The sequence below is a fragment of the Rhinolophus ferrumequinum genome, chromosome 25, assembly GCF_004115265.2.
Source record: "Rhinolophus ferrumequinum isolate MPI-CBG mRhiFer1 chromosome 25, mRhiFer1_v1.p, whole genome shotgun sequence".
NCBI classification, from domain to species: Eukaryota; Metazoa; Chordata; class Mammalia; order Chiroptera; family Rhinolophidae; genus Rhinolophus; species Rhinolophus ferrumequinum.
In genome coordinates, this window is record NC_046308.1 from 39,039,336 (window position 1) to 39,056,480 (window position 17,145).

General features: G+C 44.3%; 1 protein-coding gene across 3 annotated transcripts in view; it reads right to left on the reverse strand.

Annotated features, from left to right (window-relative positions):
• SORL1 (sortilin related receptor 1) overlaps nt 1-17,145 on the reverse strand; it is a 168,385-nt gene that overhangs the window by 127,490 nt on the left and 23,750 nt on the right. For all 3 annotated transcript variants that reach the window (XM_033097156.1, XM_033097157.1, XM_033097155.1), the window contains exons 3-5: nt 14,600-14,725; nt 6,466-6,627; nt 4,656-4,723 (exon numbers count right to left, since the gene is read on the reverse strand). In XM_033097156.1, coding sequence (XP_032953047.1) covers nt 4,656-4,723; nt 6,466-6,627; nt 14,600-14,725 — 356 coding nt within the window. The remainder of the gene's footprint in view (nt 1-4,655; nt 4,724-6,465; nt 6,628-14,599; nt 14,726-17,145) is intronic.

Below are 17,145 nucleotides of genomic sequence, written 5' to 3' on the forward strand. Positions count from 1 at the left end.
TCCGAGAGCACAGATGCCTTTAAAGTCCATGTCTTCTATTTCTTTTTATCCTACACGGTTCCTAGCTGAATTGATCCTTGCTGCATTAGATCCATGGACCATAATAAGAGAGACTATTCCAAACTGAAAACTGTAGAGTGATGAGATCACACTACTTTGGAGAAAAATCTATGAACTACGGTCCCCCACAAATATGGCTCCAAACAGCAGCTGGGGGGTGACTAATCTGCCCCAGGTTCCTAACACTCACAAGAACACCAAGGCCAAGCAGACTACTTTCACCAAGCAGGAAAAATAACTGGAAAACTCAGCAAGAGAGCTTCAGAGTGAGGATACAGTCATTATGACCCAAGGAAAGGCAGAAGGGCTCACTTATGTAACTGTTTTTATACAGTTCCATCATGTGCACAATAGCTTTCAGGATAATGAAGGTTATGATATAAAATTCCTTCAAAGATGTGCTGTCAAGAGCATGTTCTAAAAAAGAAAGAAGGAAGGGAGAAAGGGAAGAAGGGAAGGGAGGAGGAAGGGAGGAAAAGAAAGGCAAGGCAAAGAAAGGAAAGGAAAGAGGGAGAAAGAAGAAAGGAGATAAGAATAGGAAAATAAAAGAGCATCTTTTTCACAACAGGGGAAGACTTCACTTTGGCCCTATATTATGGAGTCTCACTAAGGCACTGGAGAAAACAACAGCCTTAGTCCTTATGTGGGAGACAACTGTCATCATCAGATGCTCTGGGGGGGGGGGGGGGGGCATGTTCTCTTCTTTTCCACAATTAGAAGTACAGATTAAAGTACTTCCTCTACCCTAAAGGATATGCAAATTAAAATAAGGTTGCTGGTTATTTTTAAAAAGGCAGAGAGGAAGGGACTTTTATTCAGATATTTTGAGAACAGCTCAACTTCTATTATTCCTTCCTAGCCAAAAGCAGCAGCCAACTCTAGAGACAGTGTTGTGACTCTCACCCAATTCTGTCCTGTAACCCATACGTGGACTCCCCATTTCTGAGAGCTGGTCCCCTACAAGTTCCTGAACCTTGTATTCGCTAGCCTTCCACTTCCTATGTTTACTTACCTATTTCCTGTACTCTTTGCCCTCATTTAGAAATCCCAAGCCTTGCTCTACCTCTGAGCTCAGCCATCAGTCCTCACCTGGCCTCATCTGCCCTCACCTGCCTGACTTATACCACTTCAGTGATGCTCCACAGAGCATCCTGGAGCCCCTCCCCCACAACATTTCCACTGTCCGGTCTTGCCGATCTCCAGCTCTGGATAACATAAGTCATTGGTTTTCCTCACTTCCACTGTTCCAAGGCTGCCTGCCAAGCACTGTTGAACAAATGTATGCCATTACTCTTTGAGGAGTTAGATTATACTCTCACTTATTACGGAGAATCCTAGGGGGAAATCCCCCAAATAGCCTGAAATTCCCTGACACCAGACATATAGTTATCTAAAATAAGCCAGTCCTTTCCCCTAAAAATGTGCATGTCTGCACGGAGGCAGAAGACACAACATGCTAATTACCAAACAGGAAGTACCTTTTTTTAGAAATGCAGCTGGCTGCCCTCTTCACAGATGGTTCCATAAAGAGATAAAAGAGCAACTTGTGCCTTTAAAATTCAAATAAAGAAAAAGAAAGTTCTAAGGGTGTATTCCTCGGGTAGAGGTTGCATGTGGATGAGATTACGGTTATAATTTCATTAAACTCTACAACCTCCACCCAAGGAACATAACAAAAGGGTCAGAAACAACTGCTCTCTGTGAAAAGGAAGACCACTGGAGCCTGAAGATACTCAGCTGGAAGGTTCCTCTTTGTGCTCCATCCATCTGTACCATCCTCAGTTACTAAGGAACTCCAAGACACTCCTCTGCAAATGGGGCTAAAAGAACCGCAGATGATATCTACCATCTTGTTGGGCCATCACATTTAATGAAGACTGAAACTACATGTAAAAGTCAAAAGACAAATGACAAACTGGAAAATATAAATAAACACACAGTCTATCTCCTATCACACAAGACTGACCTCATATAAAGAACTCTTGGAAATAAATGACAAAAAGACTAACAATCCACAAAAGAAAAAGGGCAAAGAACATAAACAGACATGTCACAAAAAAAGAAATAAAAAAGACCCTTAAGTGGGTTAAAAGATGATTAAAATCCTTCATAATATGAAAAATGCAAATTAAAACTACTGAGATACTATTTCTTTCCTAACACATTGGCCATGGAGAGAGGCACGATTCTATGTTGCTGAGATGAGAACAAAATTTGACACTTTCTATAGAAAATTTGGCAATTTCTACCAAAGTTACAAATTCAAAGCTTCATTCACTGGGGATATACCAATGCACAAAACTGACAAAAGTCCCTGCCATTGCGGGGTTTTTATTCTTTTGAAGAGAAAAAAAACAAATAATAATCATAATAATACTATATTAGGATGTGATAAGTGCTATGCAAGAAAAGACTGGATCAGGGTACAGCAGATTGGGAATGACACAAGAGTAGTTGCAATTTTAATAGGATCCTTAGGATAGGCTTCTTTTATTTTTATTATTTTTTTTAATTTCATGACCAGGTTTATCGAACTCCTTTTTGTTGTCATTGTTAACATTTTTTTATTGGTTTCAGGTGCACAAAACAATGTAATAGTTAGACATTTAACATTTATATCCCCCCTCCCCCCATCCACTACCCCTCTGACATCGCACACAGCCATTACATTTCCACTGTCTCTATTCCTAATGCTGTACTCCACTTCTTGTAATCATATATATATATATATATACACACACACACACACACACACACACACACACACACATATATAATTGCAGTTGACATTCATTATTGTTCATCTTCAGCTTCAGGTGTACAGTGCAGTGACCAGGCATCTACATCTTCCCTGAGGTGGTCTCCCTAACGAGACAAGTGTCCATCGGATACCCTACAAAATCCTTACAACATTATTGATTACATTCCCCAAATTGACTTTCGTATCCCCGTGGCAATCTTGTGGTTACTGACTGTTTTCTAATCCCCTCACCTTCCCCCTTATCCCCTCCCCCCACAGGGACTTTGCACTTGCTGTTTTTCTCTGCCTAGATTGCTCTTACTAAAGATACAGTTACTGCTTTCTCCCTTACCTCATTCAAGGCTGCTCAAATAACACCTCCTAAAAGAAGCCTATCCTAGGGTCCCTGTGGTAGGAATGTAGCTGGCATTTAATCAGAGAGAAACGATGCTGCATGTTAAAGGGTTCAAAGCAGAGGACCAACATGATCTGACCTGTTTTTAAGAGAATCAATCTGGTCGTGTGCTAAGAACTAATTGTAGAAGGACAAAGTAGAAGCAGAAAGACCATTTGGAGGACTGATGAACAACAATGGTGGCTTAAAGTAAAGTAATGGCTGAGTAGTAGATCCTGCATATATATTGAAGGCAGAGTCAACAGGATTTCCTGACAGATTGAATGTGAAGGATGAAACAAACAAGGAATCGATGACTCAAAGTTCTTGGACTGAGCAATCAGAAACTGAAATGGGGAACATCATGTTTGGATCTGATGTGGGGTGGTGAAGATCAAGAGTGAATTTGACAGGTATCAAGTTTGCCATGCACGAATGGGTTGAGTGACCCACTGACCCAGCAAGCCTGTTCCTGGGAATCTGTTCTCCACACTCACCTGCATGTATACAAAGAGTCATGTCTTCAAGATTATACACTACATCCATGCAACAGTGAAAGATCACAAGCAACTAGGACTAAAAACAACTGTACCTCTTAAACTACACTTTCTTTCTGATTTCACTTTTCTTCTCCAAAACCTACAATGGCTTCCCATCGCTTTCAGAATTCAGTCCAAATTCCTTTATCAGGCACTACAGATTCTGATGCAAACATCCCTTTCCAAACTTTACCCAACGCACTGCCCAAAAATAAGACTCAGCGTTGGGCACCCAAGCACCACATTGTGTCCTGTCTGGGTTTCACCATTCATTTATTCCTGTCTAAAATGCCTGGCCTGCACACCTCCACGGCTGCAATGTCCTCTTGAGCATGTCCTGGGGCTGTCAATGATGTTCCCATCTGGAAAGCCTTCTCATGCTATGTCCGTGACTTCTGAGTTTCTTCCATAACATGTGTTATGTGCACAAAATGTCTTTCCTTACCTTATCTCCTAACCTGCAAACACTTTAAGAACTACATCCATAAATTAGTCGACTTCTTATACCCTAAAGCATTTAGCATGTTTTATATTCAGCAGACATTAAAAAAAAAATGTTATGAATGAACCAATCAATTGATTTTATAGAGAGAAAAATCCCAACTTCTGATAGGATGCTCTGAAAAATGAAGGTCTTTAGAAACTCTTATACATGCAAGAACTTCAAGATTTCCCTGGGTTCCCTGATGGATTGAAAAATGGGAAAGCTGTGCCCTCCTCTCACAAAGAACCTTCCTTTCTCATCCCACCCCACCCCCAGTGAGTCTGTTACACTTGCAGTTCTAATTCCCAGGTCTGGAAAATGTATTCCCTGAATCAAATGCTTCACATTTCAGGTAAGGGTAGGTCTGTCCTCCATGAAAGAGCCAGAACTGAAGAAAGGAGATCATGTAATTCAAATCTCTTAAATGGCACAACTTACCAAGAAAACGACTTCACATGTTCCTGAATCAAGATCCAGGTCTGTCCAAAATCTTCTGACTTCCATAGCTGGAAAGACCAAAGCGACAAGAAGTGGTCATGACGCAACAGGCATTGGCAGCCTGAATGGCATCACCAAACACTCCTAAAATCCCCACCTTAAATAACGTGCTGCCCGTGAAGACCAGCATGGAAGGTCACCAAAGCCAGCTCAGTTACTCCAAGTGCAAACAGGGCAGGAAGGAAAGGACAGGTCTGCACTTTTACGGTCTTCTCCATAGTTACTAAGGCCTCAACAGAAACTAGAAGGAAAGGTGATTGTGATTTGTTTTCCCTTGGTAGGTTACCAGAAACTATGGTTATTTTGCCATGTATAATGCACACGTCTTTGCCCAAATTTGTGAGGGAAAAATAAGGATGCGCATTATACATGGTTGGTACTATTTTTGTATCTATATAAATGCTTTTAATTCTTTTATTTATGCTTATGAGTTAAAAGTGTAGCTCTAGACAATCAATAACGATATCCATATGTAAAATAATACCATGCAATATTATCATCGGTTTTGTTGAACTTACGACGAACTTGCAACAACGAAGGGTTCTTGGCCTTCTATGATGCATAAATATTGTAAATTTGTCACTGGTACATAAAATTTCTTGTACCTTGTATCTGTTCTTGTGTTTTGGGTGCGCATTATACACGGGACTGCGTTATACACGGCAAAACACAGTATGTCTTACTCAAGATTAGCCCTCAGATGAGGGTAAAAACAAAAGGATCATACTTGGTACTTCTTGCCTAGGAAACAGTGTCCTTAAAACCCCATCATGAGCCACAGTAATTAAAATTGAATGGAGAGGACACTGGCTAAGTACAGAGTCAAAAAGTTCCAAAGTCAATCAACTGAATACACAGTGTACGGCCATGAGTAATTAATTTGCTGATCTTGCCAAAACGACCCAACTTCCAAAGACATAACCTGAGGGTTCCTCTGGCCCTAGCAACCACGTATTAAGAAGCAGGAGGCCAAAAATACCAATAATCCACCTACAATGACCCCACCCACACTTAGGTTACTCCATAAGGCATGTGAAGGGAAACAAATAATGTTTTAGCTAAAGGACCTACAAAGAGAAAAATATTCCAAGCAAAGGCATTCAAAACTCATGATAAATCCAATCCTATAGGATCCACAGGTTTTACAGGATTATGCCAGACCAATACTCCTGACTTGGCAAGTTTCAACCTTGAAACATAAATCATACTCATGCTCTCTCCTCATCACTCACCTTTCCTTCAAATTCGGATCAAAGGAGGAAAATACACACATTCATATTATACGTTTACATACACACACACACACACACACACACACACAGAATATTAATGTTAATAGTAAATTCAAATAAATGGTAGGCAAAAGCAGTATGTTTAAGGTGGAGGATGGGAAAAGTGCAACAGAGATTCAACCAGAAATCCCAGCAGAGCTCAGACTTCTCTACCTGGCTCTCTCTGATTAATTTCCAGAGCCTCAATTTACCCCCAGGACTAACAAAGGTGCATCTGCACCAAGAAGGGAAGATATTTAACTAACAGGGCCTGTCAAGTGCTCCATGTTGCTCCATGATTGGGATGCAGACTGAGAATACCAGGGGGAAGAGAAACAGTAGCTACAAAGGCTAAGCCTGAGAGAGGAGGAGGGAGGGGTCGGGGGAGGTCACTCAGAGGACAAGACATCCACACAGGCAGAGGGCAGAACAGAACATTCCAGGAGTCCTGCCTGATAGTGTTCCAGAAGCTCTCTTACCTGCTTGTTGGGGTGAGACCGGTCAAAGCCCAGGAGAAGGTTGGAGGCCTTAGTGTGCAGAAGGAGATCCGCTGCCCGGAATGGGATGGAGAAGCCGTGGATAGTATTGCAAAAGTCAAACGTGACCCAGAGGTACTGTGCATAAGCATCTGCAAAGATGTACTGCAAGAGAAAAGAGACCCGCTCAGTGCAGAATCTGGCCAAGACCGCCCAACACTCCCCAGACAGTGGGTAAGCGCACGCGCATGTAGAGTGTCAACCAACAAGCACCAACGCAGGGCCAAGGGCTTGCAGGGCTTCCACACAGCTATCTCCCAGCAATGAAGACATGCTGGTGCACACCAAACAGAGCTCAGTGAAGGAAGAGGTGTGGCATGGGCTGGCCGGGGGAGTCAAACAGTACTTTCATTTCACCAGGCAATGAAGCTAGTCAAGCCTTTCTAGTTTTTCTTTCAAGTGACTTAACTATTCTCACGCTCTGGTGAATCACTTGGTCACAATCCGACGGTGGCTGTTGGAAGCTGGGAAAGAGAAGTCCTTCTCTTCAGACTGGCTGCACATACACAGGGCTGCTCTCTATCCTCCGACATGCACTTCCAGGAAAATCTCTACGACTGTACCGATTTGCGTAGGAAGATTAGCTTCACCTTCTTGCCACAATGCCAAGTGATAGGGTAGCACTGGGAACCAAGCTGCCAGTGGTCCGTGTTATGTGCAGACTCACACTGGGGCACAGCAGGAAGTAGCTCTGGAGAGCAGAGGCCTCGCCGTATTTTGCTACCACAGGGTTAAGTGTCTTTGAACAAGTTTGGCTGGAGACTGACTGCCAGCCTTAAGAGTTTCCAAGGGGAAAGGATTAAGGCAATTCAATTTAACAAACGTACAGGTGAATATTCACTATGCACCAGACACTGAGGCTGCCAGAGTGAAAACACGGGATCCTTCCTCTTAAGCAGCTTGCAGTCTAATGTGGGAGAAAGACAATGTCCACAGCTAACTGTAATTCAAGGAAAAATGAGATTAAATGAGAAACCATGGACAGTCCTATGAAAGCAGACTACAGATCAGTTATGGTTTTTTTAAATCAGAAATGACTCTGTGTCAGATTTAGGCCTTGAAGGGCAGGCAAGACTTCCACAGGGAAAGAACATTCCAAGTCTAGGGAAGTTTGGGAACAAAGGAGGAAAAAAAAATACTGCATGGGTTTGATGACAGCTCTTGAGGGCCTGAGGGAAACGATTAGAAAATAAGGCTGGAAAGCGCAGATGATGGCAGGCCTTGAATTCACACAAGGATAACAGCCCCTGCTCCCAGAAGAATGAGAGTGGCTCAGTGGACGATGTGAACCAGAAACTAGAGCAAGGAGGAACCAGGTCCAGTCCCTGAAATCCTGGAAATCAACAATCCAAAGGAATCAATCAGACCAAAACACTTTCCTTAATTGATTCCACCTTATCCAGATCAATCTTCAGCTCTGGTCCTCTCAACACAAACAGCTTTGGTGTATACTAATATTTTGCCCTTGTTCACATGTTGTTTTCATATATGTTCTTGCTCCTTTTCCTTTGCATGCTCTTTCCCCAATTCTAGACTGTAAACTTCCCAGGAAGATGTTTTTTGATGTGTCCTTTCTCTTGTGTTTCCTCCGCAGCCTCTAATGTAAAACTCCAATCTCTGTAGAAGCCTAATTAAAAACTAACTCTAAAGGATAGTAAATGTTTTGAAAGCAAAAACTACTCTAAGAAAATGCAATGTTATAAAAATAATTATATATGATCCTAAAAGTACAATCATAATTTTGGGCCTAAAAGTGTTCCAATAACTTAGCCCATCGTCCTGCTCTGAAACCACCGTGGTTACTAGGGAAAGGAGGGTTCTAAGTTTGAAGAGAAATCTATTCCATGGCTTCCTGAGGTTTCACATTTTAGAATCTAAAACTCATGTACCCAATCATAGAACTTATTTTTGTTCATGATAATAGCTAACGTTTTTCAAGAGCCCTTACTGTGCGCCAGGCATTGAGCTAAAAGTTTTGCGTGCCTTATCTCATGTAGTCCATTTAGCACTCACAGCAATTCAATGTTTAAAATATTATCTCTTTTACTAATGAGGACACTGAAGCTTGGAAAGGTTAACTGCCCAAGGTGACCCAGAAGTAGGCAGCATTTGTATCAGTGTCTGGCTGGTTCAGCGCCCATCTCTTAACAGTTCATCAATCCTTACGTCTTTTCTTCCAACAAAAAGGCAACATTTCCTGAATTTAATTCACAGGACTTACATTGTATTACCGGACTCGTTTATATGCCTCCTCTCTTAATTTACTTCTTAGGCTTTTACTGGAAATTCTCTGTTTCCTGACTTCTGCAGCACTGTCTCATCTCCAATCTCCATCCCTCACCCCTGACCATCTCTGTCCTTGACTCTTTGTTTTTTTGTTTTGTTTTGTTTTGTTTAATTTTCTTATTGGGGAACAGTGTGCCTCTCCAGGACCCAACAACTCCAAGTAGTTGTCCTTCAATCTAGTTGTGGAGGGTGCAGCTCAGCTCCAAGTCCAGTTGCCATTTTCAATCTTTAGTTACAGGCAGTGCAGCCCACCATCCCATGCGGGAATTGAACGGGCAACCTTGCAGTTGAGAGCCCATGCTCAAACCATCTGAGCCATCCGGCCGCCCCTCCAGAAGCTCAGCAGCAGCTTGTTGTCTTCAATCTAGTTGTGGAGGGCCCAGCTCACTGGCCCATGTGGGGATCGAACCAGCAACCCTGTTGTTCAGAGCTCGCACTCTAACCAACTGAGCCATCCGGCTGCCCCTGTCCTTGACTCTTTTGCTGGCTCCTTTGTCTTGGTCCACTCCCTACCCTTACATAACCTCATTCGTCTTTCATCCTTGGCGACTAACTTGGTTTATCCTTCCACACAGCTTTAACTACTGCTTCCGAGAACAAGCACTCCCTGACTTTCAAATCCACGGTCTAATCCTGACTTCTCATTGAGATTCTCATGTCATTACCTCCTTTATCTTCTCAGCATTTCCACTCTGATGTGCCAAGATATTTCACTCTGTCCAAAACTGAATTATTCAACACCTCCCCACCAAAACCAATTGTCCCTCCCCATGTCACAAGTTCTCTCCACACTACACCTTCTCCCAGGCCCACTACTCAAAATCAGAGTTGGGTTTTTACTCCACTGCCTTCCTTTGGCCCTTACTTTCATCAGCCACCTACCCTGTTATGTTTTTCTTTAAAACCTTGTTCACAATCTGTGCCTTCCTTTTTATTCCTAGTGGTACTGTAGCCCGTGACCCTGTTGGAGACTATAAGCAAAACTGGGACTCGGCACTGGGTGTTATTCATCCTCATGTCTTCTAGGGCCCAGTAGGATGTGACATACTGAAGAGGGTGACATTAGGTTTGGTTGAGTGAGTAGGCAACTCTGTGCCTGTAATACCACAACAGTTCCCTTTCTGACTCTTCTCTAATCTTCCCTTCAGTCCATCCTGCATATTTCCAGTAGACACGTTTCCCTAAGAGACATTATTCACAGTAACTCCCCTACTCAAAGATTCTTCCGGCTCCCTCCTACCCACAAGGCAAAAAGCAAACTCTTCCATCTTCAGACAGGGGCCTGACTGATATCAGGAAGGACCTCAGTGCAAACCCTCCAGCCCTGAGAAGCGAATCTCATTACCTGCACAGAAATCACCTTAAGTCTCCGCCCACGCCTTTCTCCTGTCTGGGGGACCCCCACCAACTCGCTCTAGCTGCTGAAATCATGCCCATGCTTGAAGGTCCGTTTCTAATCCTAAATACCCCATGGATCCTTTCCTTATCACTCAATTCCCCCCGCTCTAATGACCTGCAGGCTCCATTCATCACTCAGGCATGTGCTGCTTCATGCTGTTACGTAATCATGTCACACAGGTGCATATTAGGAAGGCACAGAATATCCTACTCTGGAGTGCGCTGCGTCCGGGTGCTTGTGGGTGATGCACTGACCGGCAGCTCCGCCACCGCGGACCCGCCCTCTGCCCTCGCCAACCGAGACTTTGTTGGGCCTGCGAAGTTCTGCTAGGCGGCGGTCGGAGAGGGAGCCATGGGGACGGTGCATGCCCGGCCTTTTCGGGCGTCTTCTCTCCTCGCCGGCCACCCTCTCCAGTCTGTCTCGCTCAAGCCGCTGCTGGAGTCACTTAGAAGTCTTGCAACCCAGACCCATCTAGGAGTCCACCGTTCTACTTTTTACCGTCAAAGATGGAAGGAACCTCCGTATGCTTTAGTTCCTGCTTTTAAAGTGGAGGCGGTAGTGGTACCTACTCACCAGGCTGTTGGGAGAATTAGAAGACACAGTGCACTTGTGCTTAATAAGTACTTACTTGGGACTTGGCGCCAACGAACTGCTTGCCAAAGTGCTCTGCTTTATGGTCATAACTGAGGCCAGAGAATGAATATTTGTCCAAGGTCAGCCTGTTAGAGCCTCAGAATGTTCCAAAACTCAGATCTCCTGAGTCCCAGCCCTCAACACCACTTTCCTACTAGAAGGTGGATTCTGTTCACTTGCCCTGCTCAGTTTCCAATAGTTTCCCATTACCTGCCTAACGAATTTAACACAGGCTTCTCAGCCTGGCATCCGGAATACGACTTAACTCCCCTGCACAGAGCTTTCATTCACATGAAACACCGTTGCTCTTCTGACACTCTTTGGGCTGTACTGGTGCTCACCGCTCCCTCTTCCATCACCCACCTGCATCCCCATCATTAGCTATCAAAATGTTCCCATCTTTTAGACTTCAGTTCAGGTCACTTCCTTAATAAACCTCCTCCTTTTCTCCCCTCATAAGAAAATAGAAGGAAAAAAAAAGTTTAGGAAAAAAAAAAAAGAATATCCTACTCTGCTTTTAAGTCCCTATACTTGCCTGGCTGTCAGGTCTACTCAAGGTGAACCCCACAGATTTGCCAGCAGAACTGATGTATTAGATGCTTTCTAAACTGTGCAATGTCAGGAGTGTCCTCACATACCCCAGATCTCCACCCCCATTTGCAAACACACAATATTCCAGAGGAGCTTCATCCATTAGCTTAAAGCTATGTTTCTCTTAAAAATACAAATACCTTTGGAAAGAAAATAAAATAGGCACGCACAGGCAACAGAATTTCCCCCCATGTGAGCGTAAGAGACGCTCTCCAGTTTTGAGTGCAGAAACCACAAGCACAATGCAAGGAGGAAGGGCAGAGAGACAATGAAGGAACATATCTCTAGAAGGTGGGAACCAAGGGAAAGAGAGAGAGCTGTTTTACCATTTTACATAGGACCAACCTCTGCCTGGATAAAGGCAGGACCAGCTCTCACTTCAGCTGAGGTCATGAAGCCTAACTACACATTCAGTGACCTTATTTAAACAAGCCCAGACATATTTATATACTGCCTGACTGATCTCAGGTGTGCTATGAGGCCAGTGGACCTGCCACGTGGCTAGAGCTGCACACTCACAATGGTTCAGTAGGCAGCACGCGGGATGGAGAAAAAGGAAGTGGGCCTGCAGGCTATTGAAAAAAACAGACCCCCACACTCACAAGACCCACAACTGCTCCATCACCATCATGAGGCAAAGCCACCCGACCAGAGCAAGTTGCCAACCCAGCACCTCCCTTCCCTTCCACAGGCTCACATCCCTCAGACTTCCACATGGCCCGTCCGTGACATCATAACCTTTCAGAGAAGATGCTAACAGTCATTTCAACCATTTCAAATCAGGTTCTTTGACAGCCCACCTAACATTTTATACAAGTGATCTCCCCAGGCCGAGTACCTTGGTGTTGGTAGCAAGGCACCCAGCTTCATGTGATTTTTCTCACCAAGTGACAGGTCTGGTGGAGCAAACTGTTCCAAGGGACAAAGGCAAATGCAACAAAAGTAATAGGCACAATAAGAGTCACCATTTCCTTCTTGAGGGGGCCGGGGGGAGGGCGGGAGTGGGGGGTGGGTAACAGCCTTCTCTGGGGCATTAGAAACTCAGCAGAGAAAGCTCCATTCCTAAGTTCACTCAGCCTGCTCCAGGCCGAGGTCCTCCTGTCACTAAGTTCTCCAAGAACGCAACCCCTCTTTACTCTCTCCACCGACTGCAGAGCACATCCAACTTAACCGTGAGCAATCTGAGATGCACCACTCTGGTACATGGCACCTGGGCTGCAGGAATACTGCTCCCATCTCACCTCACAGAACCTAAGACTCCTTCACTACAATCCTCCCTGGGTTTCTCCTTATTTCTTGTCCCAGCATCATGACCCCTGCCCTGCTCCTTCTCCAGACCTAATGCTCAAAAAGCCCCTTACCCTCTCCCTGCACAAAACCTCCCCCTAAAAGCCTGTAACAGCATATTTCCTGTCTTCTGACTATTCAGATATGTGGACTTAGCAGCTGCTCACCACAACCTATGTCAAACAGGAAGGAAGATGAACCCCACTGACAGACATCTGTGTCCTATGATCGGAGGTGCAGGAGGGACGGGTGGAGCTGAAAATGAAGATTCCAGAGAGATAACAGGGTGGTTGGTTCAAGACCACAACTTAAGCAAGTGTCAGCTCTGGAACAATGTTTAAAAATAATGATAATAATAATAGATAGGTACAAATGGACAAAGTGAATAATCCAAGTGCTATCTGACTCCTGGAAGGCAGGGGCACACAAATCTATCCACCAGGAGATGAGGTACAGCCAGCCAGCTGGACCCTGGGGCAGGATTTCTCACCTCACAAGAGGTACTTGTGAGTTCCAAGTGCCAGGCCTGCCTGGCCACAGTGGGGAGGGAGGGGGAAACAGAGGGCCAACAGTCTTGTCTACAGAACCAATTCCTCTCAATACCTTGTCCTGGGTTTTCATCACAGGGGGAAAAATTGTTCTGTTACCTGGAGTTAGGAAAGAGGGGAGTTTGTTCCTAATTGCCGTTCCACTTTAAGAGCATGAGGCAGGGCTGACACTTAACCAGTATGTACCAGGAATGATTCTTCCAGGTGTTAAAAAAAAAATTTGTTTCTATACCCCACTTACCTGAAATCGTGAGTGACCCCTCAGAAAGCCCTAGTGGCCTGGCTCCTTCCCCAAGACCTCCCCCAAATCCAGCAACTAAAAGGTTAATACCTTGCCCAGCAGGATGGCCTTCAGAACCCAGCTCCTCCAGACAGAGTCTGTTCTGATTTGTCAGTGCCATTCCAGTGGCTAAATATTTTGAATACAACCTCTGCTAACAGACCACAGGCAACCAGAGAAGCCAGCACTGGGGGGATACCCGTGGATCTCCCTCTCTTGTCCCTCTCTGGATGAGCAAGAGGCAGCAGCTACCCTTACCGCAGAAAGTTTTTGCTACTAGAGTTTCCAGCATCCTTAGAAGCAGCCATTCCACCCTGGAAATGAGTTAGGGATCAGGAGAGTGGGGAAGAAAGCGATCAAATACAACTCTCCCACTAGAGCTAGAGCTCTCTCACAGGCAGGAAAGCCTTGCAGGGGGCTGAGTGCATTGCCCCCCCTTCCATCTAGCCCTGCCTCCCTTTCAGCCCAGGGCAACCTCAAATCAATGCTTCCTCAAATCAATGCTTCCTCCTGTGGGGTTCTCCTGCAGAAATAAGCCTCAGGCCAGCACTTGGGAAAACAAATCAGGAGGCACAGCAGGATCTGCTGCCTTGGTTTCCTTTTCTTTATCATATAGGTAGGAGGGAGGGCGGTGCACAAATACACATGCACGCACACACGTGCACACACGCACAAGCATTGGTGATGCCAGTAAAACCAAAAGTTCAGCAGCCGCGCTGGAAGACCTAGATTGAACAGTAAGGTAAGTCCCAGCGGACGGGGCGACATTTTTTGCCACCTATGAGTCAAGCAATTTATTAGTTGACAGATTTTCTGTGCTTATACCTGCTATTGTTTGTCTAGAAATTCTGCCTGGACAGTACCTAGCATGCTTGATTCTGTATGGTTCCACCCTGTATTCTGTCACAAGCTCCCAGGTTAGCAGAAAAACAGTCCCTGGCTGCCAATCATGCTGGAAAGATAACCAAGAGCTCCGTCTCCCAGCCCCCCGAGCACAACCATCCTCCCAATTACAGCCCATGAAGTCACAACAGGGGACAGCTGCTGCCTTACACGCTTGTTGTCTGCAGGACTGTGGTAGAACTGGGCGATCACAGCGTCACTGTCATTTCCCACACCAAAGTTTAACTTTCCTGAAATCTTCTGGAATGATTTTCCATAGTCGTAAGACACGTACACCTAGAATATGGAGGAGGGGAAAAAAAAGAAAAGAGTTGGTGAGAAATGTGGCAGGAAGATCTGTCACTTTCCAACATGATTCCCGATAGGTCCCTGGATATGAAAAGGTAACCCACAAACGAGAAGCAGGGCCCCTGTATGTCTGTCCCCAGGCATGTGGGAGCCGAAAGCGTGGGAGCTCTGAAGCCACTGCTGCCTATCATACACAGGCCTCTTTTCTGAGGCCAAGAAAAGTCTCTGGAGGGGGAGACACACAGATGAAAATAATGATAACCTCCTCCCCATGGCTCAGTTAAGTGTTTAACAAATTACCTCCAGAGGCAGAGAGAATGGTGATGTCTGAGGGGAAGGGATTGAGACTTTCTTTTGCCATCTGTTGAAATGTCCTCAGAAGTAAATCTAATTTCCCATTCCTCTGCTGGGAAGTTCTATTCGTATAGCATTCCAGAAGATAAAAGAAGAAAACCCTCATGAGTCTCTACAGGGTAGCCCAAGAGATAGGGGGGCGGGGGGGGGCGGAGAAGAATGCTAAGAGATGAAATAAGCACTGACGTTAAATACATGGGCACCAAAACCTCTTCCCCAGCCCGCACTCCTGTGTTCTGATTCTGTACTCTGGGAGACTAAGTATGCAGAACAGCAGCAGGACCCATGCACGTGCCAACAGTCTTTTACCTTTTTCCTGCTTCTGGGTTTCCAGCTGTCCAGCAACCACCGTAATAAAACCTCAGAAGGACTGTCATTCACTGAGTACCTACCAGGTGCCAGATACTGTACCAATAGCTTCAAATACAGGAGCTCAGGTAGCTCTTACCAAAGCCCTACGTGGCAAATGCAATTATGAAAATCATTTTCAGAGATGACAACAGGGGCTTATGAGATTAGTTACCTGACAGAGTAACACTGAAAGTAAGTGGCAGCCTGGTATTCCGACCCAGGCTGCCGGCCTCCAAAGACAAAAATCCAAACGCTATTGCACCTCAGGTAATGGACAGGATGGAAGTTGTCCGATATTTTGTGCCTAGAGTTTACTACCTAGAGTTTATTTCATGTGTGACATGAAATATAATTAGTATAATCAGTGGATTAAGAACAAGCCTGATAGATGAATATAATATTAATAATAACAGAATTGGGGTAAGTATTAAAGAAAAAAATGACAGATAAATTCCAAGAAGAATGGGAACTACTAGACTAATTCCAGAAAGTGTATTGCATCCACTGCCCATTGATTTAACAGCAAACATGTTTTGAGGGTTTTACATGAGCCAAGTACTGTGCCAGGCACCAGACATGGGATGTGGCCTTTAGACACAGTGAAACATAGAACTGTTTGTAAATAATGCCCATGTAAACAATGAACTGCACAAGGTATGTACCAAGGGAACATAGAGCACACATAGGTCATTAATATTCATTAGATGTCAAGGTCACAAGAGAATAGAGAGCACCAATACCTAAGTCACAGTGGAAGAAACCCTATTACAAACACAACAGGCATAAACACAGCGTGTGTTCCCAGTTCCCAAACACACAGTAAGGGGCTGCCACAAGAGCAGCTTCAGAAATTCAGCAGGTTGAGAGTGCACGGATAATCTGAGTGGGTAAAAAGACAGAGTGGTATTTTCTCACTTCCATTCTCCTGACCAAGAATGGACATTAGGGGTCCCTCTTAGGGTCAGAAGTCACATATAGCAAACGAATGGCTTCTCAAAAAAGGAACTCAGCAACTTGACCTGGAAAAAGAACTGGAAGTACACACTGTTCCCCAATAAAGTCCTGTTCCCCTTCCCCAATAAAATCTTAAAAAAAAAAAAAAAAAAAAAAGGAACTCAGGACCCTCCAGCTGCAGCAGCCTATAAATTGATAAGCCATTAGGAGTTACCTCATCAGAGGCACAAATGTGATAATAAGTTCACATGGGGCGATATTTTTCAGTATACGATACTGTTTTGTATACATTATCTCTCTTCATCTTTAAAAACTTTGTGAGCTATTCTCACCATTTACCTTCAGTGTACCTGGAACAAAGCAGGTACTCAGTCAAGATTTCTGGAATCAATAAATATTACAAAACATAGAGTGAGTGAATGAATGTTTCATAAATGAATAAAAGAGAATAAAATGAATGAATCAGTAAGTGACTGAGTGAATAATTTAAAGGATAGCAAAACTAAGACTCAGACAAGGTAATGGCCAGCCCAAGGTCATACTGCTAGTAAGTGACAAAACGACTATGATCAGTTTCCTCCAATTCCAAGTCCAGTTGTTTTTTTACTCTTTCAAGTTAACCTTCTAGAATAATGTCCTCTTCCACATACTTATGATTCTCTGTTGAATAGGAAGGTCGTACACCAAATCTACAGTCCAGGCAATGGATGGAATGCAGGACAACAAGCAGAAAGACTGACTTTAACAAA